The sequence below is a fragment of the Melanaphis sacchari genome, unplaced genomic scaffold (assembly GCF_002803265.2).
Source record: "Melanaphis sacchari strain LSU unplaced genomic scaffold, SCAv2.0 Contig566_pilon_pilon, whole genome shotgun sequence".
Taxonomy (NCBI): Eukaryota; Metazoa; Arthropoda; class Insecta; order Hemiptera; family Aphididae; genus Melanaphis; species Melanaphis sacchari.
Window position 1 is genome coordinate 157,513 of NW_020271395.1, and position 12,275 is coordinate 169,787.

Consider the following 12,275-nt stretch of genomic DNA (forward strand, 5'->3'; position numbering starts at 1 on the left):
TTTGTCATCCAGCGACATTAAATTGAACGAGTTTCATTTTAAATAAATAGTATATTTTAGGTTATAGTGTTTATTTGATAATTTTACAAATATATTTTAAGACACTTAGGTTTTGATCTTTAACTTCAATAATTGACTTCGAAAACCTTATAGTAATTAACTTGTTTTATAAAACTAAACGAATTATAATAAACCGAATACGTTGATGGCATGACGTGTAAAATTACCTATATTAATATTTTATAATCTTATAAAAACTAAATGTACCCTAAACAAATTTGAAAACATCGGTTATTGTAATAAATGTCAATGTAACTTTGGTAAATCTAAGAAATAAAATAAAACAACGATTGCAAATCGATTGAAATAATTCGGTAATTATACGTGCGTATTATTATGACAGCGCGTTTCCAAGTCCCATAATTTATAAGGCTGAAATATAGGTGCGAATGAGGACATTCCCGTGTTCTTCCCCCCGTGATGTGTCGCTGCGTAAGTTTCGTGCAAGCTTGGACACGCGGCGGCGGCACAACAACAAACGTAAAGACGAAAACTAAACGGAAAAGAACGACGACCGCCGCCGGCGCGTCGGATAACGCACAAGCGGGCGGGCGGACTGTCGATCGGGCGGGCGGGGGGCGCGCGCACTCGCACCGACGGATCTGGGCAGGCGAGCTGGACGGGTTGGCGCGGCGCCGCGGCGACATGCCCCGCGTGTGTGTGGCGTGCGTGTGTATGCATGTGTGTGTGTATACGTGTGTGTGCGCGCGCGCGTGTGTGTATATGTCCATGTGTGTGTGTGTGTGGCGCGCGCGGTGTGCCGGGTCCGCGACGCGACCGTTGGATTTGATCAGTCTGCGTTCGGCCGTCGTTCATACGCAGCTCTCCCGTCTACGTCTCGTTGATCCCGCTCGATCGCTCCCCGATCCGGGTCCGCCCCGCGGAAAAACTCCGACAATCGTACTCGTCCGTTTGGCACCGCCGAGTCGAAAACCGTTGGCGAATTTTTTTATTTTTTATTTTTTTTGTCTTTTGCTCTCATCGTTTTTTAACTATACATGTAGTTTTTAAAAAAAAATTTCGTCTCTTTTTGGTTCCGCCCACGCGGCCAAAACGATCGCGATCTCGCGAAGTCCGGCGGGTCACTATGATCGGTCCGTCGCCGTCGCCGACGCTGTCGCTCGACCGGCCGGCAAAACGGTGCGCGCCGGTCGTTCGGACCAAACGGTAAATCGGCAATAATTGTTATTAGTATTACATAACACTGCCGCGGAAATTACCGTTGCGATCCGCAACTGACAATCGTTTTTTATATTTTATATTATCGCTCGTATAATAAAGATCAATTTTTTTTTTTTTACTTTTTTTTTTTTTTAATTCGTTCGTTTGATCCGTGTACATTAATCATCGCACAAACGTTCGCCGCAGATTTGTTCGCGTCCGATCTTCTACAGATCGTCAGAGATTTTAATAATAATATTACAATCGCAGATTCGCGACATACACCCGGAGAGAACGAATTATACTGACGATAGTACTGTACACCGACTATCTCATCGCTTACCGCAAGCGAATATAGCAGTGTGATCGTCTGAAAATCTCGCGTGTACGAGAAAAGCTCGGTAGAAGCCCACCGCCGCTGGCACGGACGGAGGGAAAACCGGCCAAAGGTCGACGGCAGGTCTATCCGTGCAGACATGGTGTGTGGCCGACGACGACGACGCCGCCGCTACGCACCTGAATCCTCACCTGCTGCATGAGTCGCGTTCAACCACTTACGTGAGTATATACATTAAGTATTTATTGTCATCGTATTATTATTACCCAAATATCATAATATAATTTCAATTGTACGCGTACTTGTGTTGTATGCGAATTTCATACGTCCGTCGAGTTTTTACCGCTTCGATTTTCCGATAGGTATTTCGTGCCCATGATTTTCCCGCCACGCTTGTTACCCCATATCTAGAATACAAAACACGTATCTACTGTACAGGCAATATTATTATTTTGATTATTATTGTTACTATTATTATTTTTGTTATTAAAATTATTATAAGTTATAACTATGATCGTCGTACGTGTGGTCAATTGATTTATGCGCGCAATCGATCAACTGCGCGTCTGTACCTACGTTTACGTTATAGTAATACATTCGTAAGTTAACATCTATAACTATTAGATAAATAATATATTTTAACGGTTTATTTATATTTATTATTATTATAATTGTTATTATTTGTATTTGTATTTTTAAATGTTAAACCTTTGGATAAAAACGTGTGAAAACGACCCGGCGTTGCCTTATTCGGATGAATAAATAATTCGGCAACAGCTCAAACCGCGTGTACAAATCGCCCATAGTAGGCGTTTTTTTATCTAATTTACATATAATAAAAAAAAAAATAATGTGTAAATCTGAGTTAGAATCACATTCACACACGCATTTTTTTTACACGTATTTTGTTCACTGTAATATTTTTATCTAGTCACGATGATTAAATCTAACAATATATAAATCCCATTCGCTAGTCATCCGAGGCGCCGCCAGAAGTGTATTCAAATTTTTTGGTATTTAAATTGTTTTTCAAATGATTTGTGTATATTATTTCTACATAATATAAATATATAAAAACAATTACATTATCCGATCAACCAAGTAATATTTTATAGCACATTGTTTGAATACAAAAATAATATATTTTAACATGGATATGTAAGACAACTGATATTTTTTTTTCACACATTTGAATGGGAAAATAAAAACTTAAAATAAAAAATATAATAGATATTTACTAAATCATATTATTTTTTTCGATTACATTCCAAGAATAATAATTTTTTTCATGGTAAATTCGGGGATTTTTAAGGGATATAACTGGAGTAAAATGTGTAAAGTGATGAGAAAAAAGTAAATCGATAGTAGCATTAATCATAAAGGAAATTACAATGTTTTATAATTTTTCAATTTTCTTATAAAATGACCCGTCATGTAAACCTGTCGAGGTCGATTGTCGGTCAATTTATTGGTATTCGAAGAGGGTGGGTGTGTACGCGCGCGCTGACCGGTGATTAAAAACCGTCTAAGGGGCTGGTTTGTAATTAAAACACAAGTTAAAAATAATACGAAATTGTTATGCGTTAATTAAGGCGCCAACCGGCCAAGTGAACGAGAAAAAACACTTATCTATATGATTAACGGCCGAGAAAATGTTGTTATTATAATAATAATTATTTTTTTTTATCCAGTAAAACGCCTAAAAACTAATTAATTTTATCAGTAGGTTGTGTTTTTTTATAAAATTTAAAAAACTTGTATAAATTAATCGCGAGTAATCAATTTCTGCAAACTAAAATTAATTTAATTTCGACAACAGATGATAAAACCGTTTTCTGTTATCGTTGAACCGTTTAATCGTTAAACTCTAAACGCCGACATAATTAATATATAATATTGACATAAAATTTTACACTTTAAATGTATTAACTTAACTTATATAAATTTGAATTAATTTTTTTCAAAATTCAATGATTCATAAAATCGAGCTTTTTCTAAATCAAAACACTATGTGTCTATGTTACTATTCAATAATTTATTATACCTAATCTTACCATTAATAATGCTTAAAAAAAAAACTTTTTTTTATTATTATACATCTATAAATTTTATTTTGTAAGCGACCGATCGTGTATGTTTAGTAAAATATTTACGTTAAGTAAAAACAAATTATCATATTATGATCATGTTTATATATATATATATTATCGAAATTTTACTGGTTTGAATACTTTAGTTAACGAGTTAAAAATTATTTAGTAAACACAACAGACCTCTATGTATAATATGTATCTATATGCAATATCAACAGTAATACGGATATCCCTTATAATATAATATAATATAGTGATTGGAAAATTTAAAATGTATAATAATAGAGAACTTTTGAAACTCTTAAATTACGAACTATTGTTTAATTCACTTTCACCGCAATTACCACACTCGTTAACACATACGTGAGTGCGCGCGTGCGCACGGTCGCTTATTTCTGTTTATATCAACACTCCCTATGTTATGTTTTGTGGGTCATAGTCAACAATTTTCTCACCTGAATGACAAAAATAATAACAATAATAGTAATAGTAATAATAACAATAATAATAATAATAATAATATAGTAAGTAAATAACCATCTTGAAAAAGACATTCGAGTTTTGTTGAACTCTGTAATTTAGCCTGTACGCGGTGCCCCAATCTCGCGCCCGTACGGATCAACTGACCAAAAGAGTTCAACTGACCGTATAGCTGTATAATAGTATATGAGTACTATATAGTAATCTGTCCGTCGCTGAAATAGGGAATACGAACACGCGCGCGTGCTCTAAGTGGCCACGTTTACGACAATATATTAATGAATTCCTTTTGAAAATCCATCACACTGCTTTAGGCCGATAAGCATACATCGCATATAATATAGGTATCATAATATTATTATGAGAACATTCCAAACTTTTTCCCCTCTCGGTCTCCTGGTGACTACGCGCAGTACGCTGTGTAACAAGCTAGACGAACGGAGACGGGAAGAGGAATCTAGTGATTATTAAGTAAACTGTAGGCAATTAACCGGGGTTTGTCGTTTTATGTGTATGCGAGTGTGAGTGTGTGTTTACTTACGGAATATCTAACAGGAGAACACACACACACACACACACACACATACATACATATCTGTTATTAATAGAACCTACCTGGTACATGCATATAGGAGGTACGTGTCTTTCGTTTTTCACTTAGGACGCTATCCAGTATTGAGTATATTATATATATTATAATATATAATGTGGGGACCCGAAGATAAGGCTCCGGATGCTCCATTACCCGCTTCTTCTTGTTTACACGAGTCGCGTTATGCTTATAATAATCATTATATTATTGTCTTGTCACATGTGCCGTCGTAGCTTGAAACCTTGAACTGGGAAAAAATAAATGTAATATACGAAGGAGGTAACACGTGGAAATTGGGATTTCTAGTTTCTTCATAACGCGTAAAACCATTAAATAAAGAGCCACGGATAAAAATGATCTAGAGCCAAACTTCACGCTCAAAAATTTATAGGCTATTGAATTCCTCTCCATATTTGCCGATAGGATTCATATAAAACAAAAAACGAAATTTTTGAAAGTTCAGAATTCATAGGTAAAATTTAAATATTATTGCGGTAAACATGACGGTATAGACAAAAAATTATTTTACAATATTTATATATTTATACTTGTATATAAATTATTATGTACGATTTAATATTTTTAGTTATAAGTATAATGGATAAAATTAGGTATATTTTTCATAAAATACAAAATGTAAATACATAGACTAATAGATGATTATTATTATACATTTATAAATATGTGAAATTAATATATATATAATATTATAAAAGATATTTTTTATAAGCTTCAAACTATATTAATATTGTTTTCTATTAAAATTAGGTAAGTATATGGTTTATTATTGATTTGATTTATGATTTTAAATGTTGTATATTTTCATTCTTATTTTCAAAAATCCTTTTGTAACTTAGTCAGAATATTCCAAGAAAAATGCGAATTGCAATGTGTATATTAATTTTATGTGTAAACAAATTGTTTATAAGAAACGTATTACTAATGAATATAAATAATAATATAATGTATATATATATAGATACGTGGCAAGGAAAAATTACGTATTTGTTAAACACTGGTTGTTATTGGAAATTTGTTATTTGGTCATAAAATTAAAAAAAAAAAAAATTACAGTAAAATTACAATCATTGAGTAATATTGAAAGTGCAATATTATTATTTTATTTGCCAATCTCAGGAATCTCGGTCGAATGGAATAGTACAACGATGAGTAGTTTATTATTTTTTTAATAAATTATCGAATAAACATACGTAATATATAACAACCATAAGACCGTATAATTTTTTACATTTTCATTCAAAATAAGCAAATCGTGATTAAGTATGAAAATTGTAGTCTCACATTCTTATTGTAATTTAATTTTCAATTATTGTCAGCTTCTAAATATTCGATTATTCGGTGTCAATCTAGAATGCTCGTTAAATTTATCAGAGGATATCTATCCGACATTGACGTGATCAAGCACTGAAGAAGAGGGTAGATCAAAGGTGAGATCACACAATTGAACACTTGCCCTCGCGGGTCAATCTCACCGGTTACTGTTAACAATAATAGTCAGTCAACTTTTTTCATCGGAGACACTAATGCGATCAGGCTCATTCTCATTGTCATGAAAGTGCCTCGCGGTCAATATGAGAGTCATCAATTAACCGATAACTACGGATAGACGTCACTTCTCTCTCATTCTATTACACATTTTCTCACTCATTTTTGGTCTCTCTATCTTGTCTTTATTTTCTACACAGTAGAGTATTATAATTGCAACTAATCGATAGATATTCAGATAAATATACTGCGGATTTAATTTAAAAAAGACTATATTTTATTATTTTAGCATGGTTTCAGTATATTTATTTTATGTTAAACTTCATTCATAAATTTGATCATTGTAAAATTATTCATTCAAATGCGAAATTTAAGAAATTTACCATAATAATATAATAATGTTTCATTTTTAATTAACTTATTAGAAAAAAATGAAAGTCCAAAATATATTAATGAGTTTTGTAGGTATGTTTTTTGTAAATGTACACAACATACAATTTCTCACTTATTTGTTTATACGGATTACTATAGAAGTATATTTGGTCATATTTTGAGTCAAATGACCACTTAATAGATTTCTATATATTGAAACCTTTTTAACTTTTCTAGAAAACAATATATTATGTAACGTTCGTTTTACATTTTAATTTGAAAAAAAAACAATATACTTAGTGACTAATGACTGTAAAAGTATGTCATTTACCATTTCGTTCACTGCTGCCGCAAGTGTCTTGAGCAATTTTTATTATAAACCATTAACAGTTATACATCTTATAAGATACACGTGATGGTGAGCCCGTCACGTCCATCACCAAGACAATTATCGTCTAATGTTTATCGATTGGCCGCGCGTTCGAAACCTCAAAGCCTTTCAAAAAATACAGACCACTTGGGTGAGATTAAACATAGGAAACAAGTACAAATTAACGAATAACTATAGATAAAAATAAGTAATATTGGCTAATATGAGAACGATGAAGGTACATATTGAAACTAGTCCTCCTTGGATCGGTCACGAGGTGCTCTGAGTTTGAGAAGTGATAGTAGTGTATAATATTATAATGGGTTTTTTTTTTTTTTTTAATCAATAAAATGTATTTTAAAATGTATACGACTATACGTAGCGTCTGTACATTACCTATACACTGGTATGACTCAATGACGTAGATAGTTTTAAACAAATTTCCCTTGGCTAGCAATCAAAAAATAAGAATGACACATACCTATCCTACAATATTCCTCGTACGCGGTCGGCAGAAGAGTACTCCAAATCACTGTTGACGAGGTCCTGTTCTACTGTGACATTAATTGAAATTTATGTCGTGTTACCTACTGCATTTCGATCATTGGATTTTTTTTTTTTTTTTTTTGAGGGGGTTCAAATCGTAGAAATGGCAATCAAATTTGTTATAATAGTAATACATCGAAACGACTAGACATAACCAATACGGCTGTACAGCACACTTTGAATCAAGTCGTGGATGATAATGGTTTACAACTTTTTTTATGACCGTTTATTCATTTATTTGTATTTTACTACAGGTCACGTGGGTCGGCGATATTTTACGTTGATCGTACACAGACTGAGTCTAACAGATTCAGCGCGATATTCTTGTATTATTATGTAACAATAACTCGGTAGACGTATTTCATCATGTTTTTTTGTTTTATCAAAATTGTTATACAAAACTCTAAACGTGCGTCGCGCGTTATTCTATGCATCGCGAATCGTGATGGAATAATCGCTCCCCTCAGCTCGCTGGATTCATAAATTGCAAATTGTACCGCCCGAGGGTAACTAACCGTAACTATGCATAAACATACCTCCTGTCTCGTACACGGTTGCGTTAAGATCGCGAAATCGTCGAAGCAAAAACTCCAAGCCGCACGACCGACCCTTTTGATTTTAAGAATACATAAACTCATAAAAAATGCTATACGTGCTCTATTGACGTTTAAATGGTATCGTACGTTTTATAGTTGTAGTGATCGTATTCGTATAAATTAATACGTTATGTTGTGCCTAATACGTTCGTACGCGCCCATATGCAGACACAGCTGCACGTGTGCATAAAGTAATCGTATTTCGTCCCGTTCGTTATCAGTCGTACTATAATATAGTGTAGGCAATAAGCAGTAAGCATAGCGCATTCAAGTACTCTAATACACTTTGTGATTTAACAAATACAAAACAAGAAATATAAACGCAAACGAGTTTGAAATATGTATGTGTATATAAATACGCATATAACATAATATTATGTATTGTAATAATCAAGGTTGTGCCTTATAGTCGCGGGTTATAGAGTATTCAACTTAATACACACACAAAGATAAGAAACTCAAAAGAATGTGTAGATATTATTAAATTGCGTTTCCTCAGTATACTTTGACGTCATGGTTTATGGTAGTGGTAATTAGGAATTAGTGGCTAAAAATATCGATTAATGAATCGATTAGATGAGTACGTTCGAAAACGATCGCCGTTGTGCGTGTATATAATATATAACTCCTTGATTTATAACTTTCGACTTTTTCAATCACGTTCTTAACTTGCAACAACCCATGTAATACTCTAACGAATGTGTGAGTGGGGAGAAGAAGTGGAGAGGGTTGTCCAGATTAAAATTTGTGAAATCGGCCACAGAGATCGCATGAGATCCAAAACGTCTTATATAATACTGGTATTAAGTACACTTGTATCGTTGTAATTTTTAATTTAATATCACGGATGATCAACTCAGATAATAGTGAGGAAGACACTAAACAAAAAATGCATTGTGCCATTAGAGCTTTTAAAAGACGTTTTTTAACAGTGCGTGTTAAAAAATATTGAATTTCAACCACCCGATGATGAAGCGCGAGTTATATCATATGTGACACATAATACAGCTTGTTTCAAACCATAGAATTCAAATTCTTTATCACTTTTGATTTTCAGGTTTTCAAATTTTTTACTTAATGATATTTTAACGCGTAATGTAAACGAATTTTTGTTTAATATTTTTCTTCGGCTCGTGTACTCCACCAGTTTGGTTTGTTTTTTTTTTCAAAATAAGTTATTAGGTAGGTACAATTAATAAAAAATGTTTTTATTTTTCATACACTGTGACCCTCCCCCCCCTTCGAATTATATTTCATCCTTCTATAATATATAATATATAACGTATTGTAAAAACTATTAATATTTGATTTTTTACTCAACACGCGCGTATCTAATTTATTTTATAATAATTAATTTGTAATGCAATTATATTTAAATAAGAGTATTGTTTCACTTTCAGCGCCAGACGATTTTGAATATTAGAAATAAAAAAAAAAAAATTGATTTCTATTTTGACATGGACTTATTTGTGTAATCGCGCGACTGAACACGTTGGTCCGTTCGATTTTTTATTTTTTTGTATACCACCTATCCTCCTCTATTTAAAGAATCCGCAACGACGCTATTATAATAATATTATAATATTTATACGCGACACGAATAGGTATATTTAACGAATAATATTATGTGTACAAGCGGTCTTGGATTCGCTGACCACGCGTGTTTGTGTCCACTAGGACACGGACGTCATCCGCACATTATAATTTATATACGGTCGTGGATCAATCGGTGTATAGTGTAAGTATTACAAATGCATCATGTACGTGTACCGTAGCGCGACGAGACGGAGCACTGCACGCAGCATCACGTACGACCCGGCACGTAGAAGTCGTTAAAAAAAAAAAAAATCCACACCGCTTTGTTTCCGAACCGATTAACCGATTTTTATTATTATTATTTTTTACTTCAACAACCCGTCAGTTGCGAAACGCCGATTCGAGGGGTGTACATTTAAACCGCGGCGGCGACGTCCCACATAATAATATTCACGAATGTCATGCTACAGCAGTTATACCACACACAAACCATATTATTATTTTACAGTATCATCGTTGCTATATGTCATAGTCGCGGTGATCGTTTTGGTGGCTTATATATTTTAAAATAAATATTTGTATAACATTAATAAATAATAATATCGTACACACGACGAGACTATTTACTATTACGAATAGACAACATTTAATGTAAATGTAAATCTAGTCGTTAATAATGATCACAATAATAATAGTTTGTTATTATTTTTAATGGAAAGTTTCTCCTTTTTGAGTTAAGACTTAAGAATTATAGACATAATATGAACCATGTATATCAGAATCGAATTTGAAAATTTGTCATGCTTGTTTTTTTTTCGTTCTAAACGACAACGAAGTTTTCTGGTGACGGTCTACCACTCGACTTATTATTTATTTTGTTAAAATTAAACATCCTTGCTTTTTAAGTTGTATACAATGTTGCTCATATTATTCATTTAATGGATTTTTACGTGATTTCTGCAGTTGTTTACGAAAACACAATATGACTTTTGACCGACATGATGTTATTAATAATTAAAATTTATATTTTTTTTTTCTGGTAGGTTGCATTAAAACGTTAATCTATCGATCGATAATATATTATAGACATACTTGCTGGCTGTTACAGTAACAAATAATAATTGTATAACAATATTTAAAAACATTTTATTTTCAATGTACGCACACGTTTCACAAAACTATGATTTAAAAAGATATTTTACTTGGTCGAAACTTCTTAAAAACAATATTTCACTATGATATGATAATACAATATGTTAACAGATATTAAATTATCATAATATTATTATTTGGTTTATTAATGTGTATAGGAAATTCGTATAGGTACTAGAATATTATTTACTCGGTTTGTAAACGGTCGACGACGGACAGATGAGGTCAACCGCGTGCACCTAAACACTACACATCCACACACACCACAGCACACTATTTTAAAACGTAGACATCTATTATAATATTATGTTTATACACATACTTCGGTTTCTATCGGCACGTGTGTACCTCCATAATGTGTATTATTTTTCAATCTAAACACCGCGTTTAGAAACACGGTTTTCGCTTGCACGACGACGTGTTAATGAGAATAGGTAGTTTTCGCTTTGAACATATTATTATAATATTTACTCGACGTTGCGGTGTAAACAAGCTACAGGCGGTTCGCGCATACAGTTTTTAACACCACCATACGATAGTTTGCACAACATCAACTACAATAATAATAATAATAATTATTATTATTATTATGATTATAATAATCTGACAACTGCTCTCCTGGAGTCGGTCGGGTTGAGAAGAGTGCAGCTGTACCGGTGTCCTGCAGTTTATACGGCGGAAAGACCACGATAATATAATATAAATTGTATATAATTCATTCATACCTATATGTAGGTACTGTACAAGCCTGCAGCAGCGCGGCTGAACAATAATTACCGGTGCATTATACCGTCCGCGCGTTTGAGTGCGTTTTTTAAGTGTTCATAAAAAAAAAAACCAACAACTTTACGGAGGTGTCGAGGTGGACAATAAAACACCTATATGTGTGTATACGTATAAATGTATAGGTACGCACGCTCGGCGTATATGATTGCGTGTAATATGTGAGCGCGCACGTGTGTGCAGTGACCCTTGGCAACGGATCCTGCTGTAGCAGTATATGTGTATTATATAGGAGTTATTCATATGGGTACAAGTCTAGACGACAATATAATAATAATAATAATATATATTATTATTATATTGAAGATTACTATCGGTTATCGTTGTATATCATACATTGTTAATTACGCGTATCATATATTTTAATATAATAATGCATCTGTATGCAGCTACGTATATAGGCTACAGAGATTTTTGCTGCAATAATTCCGTGCGGAACCAATGATGTATTCGCGTGAACAGAAACTATCGGTGGCAAATGAGCTTGCGTCCGGATGTCGATGGAAATACAAACGTACCTGCGTTATTTATTATATACGCCCGCCCGTAGCGGGTAAAACGCGACGTCCCATTGTTTTGATTTTTTATTATTTTACTCCGTCTCTTCGGACGCGCAAAATACGTAAAAAATATATAAATAAACACAAATTACAATATAATTTATCATTTTATATTTTATACCCATATATGT

General features: G+C 33.3%; 1 protein-coding gene across 1 annotated transcript in view; it reads left to right on the forward strand.

Annotated features, from left to right (window-relative positions):
- The first annotated feature begins 870 nt into the window (after positions 1-870).
- Positions 871-12,275, forward strand: part of LOC112599898 (mediator of RNA polymerase II transcription subunit 13-like) — a 53,828-nt gene continuing 42,423 nt past the window's right edge. Inside the window, exon 1 of the mRNA XM_025347020.1 lies at positions 871-1,779. Coding sequence (XP_025202805.1) covers positions 1,757-1,779 — 23 coding nt within the window. The 5' untranslated portion in view covers positions 871-1,756. The remainder of the gene's footprint in view (positions 1,780-12,275) is intronic.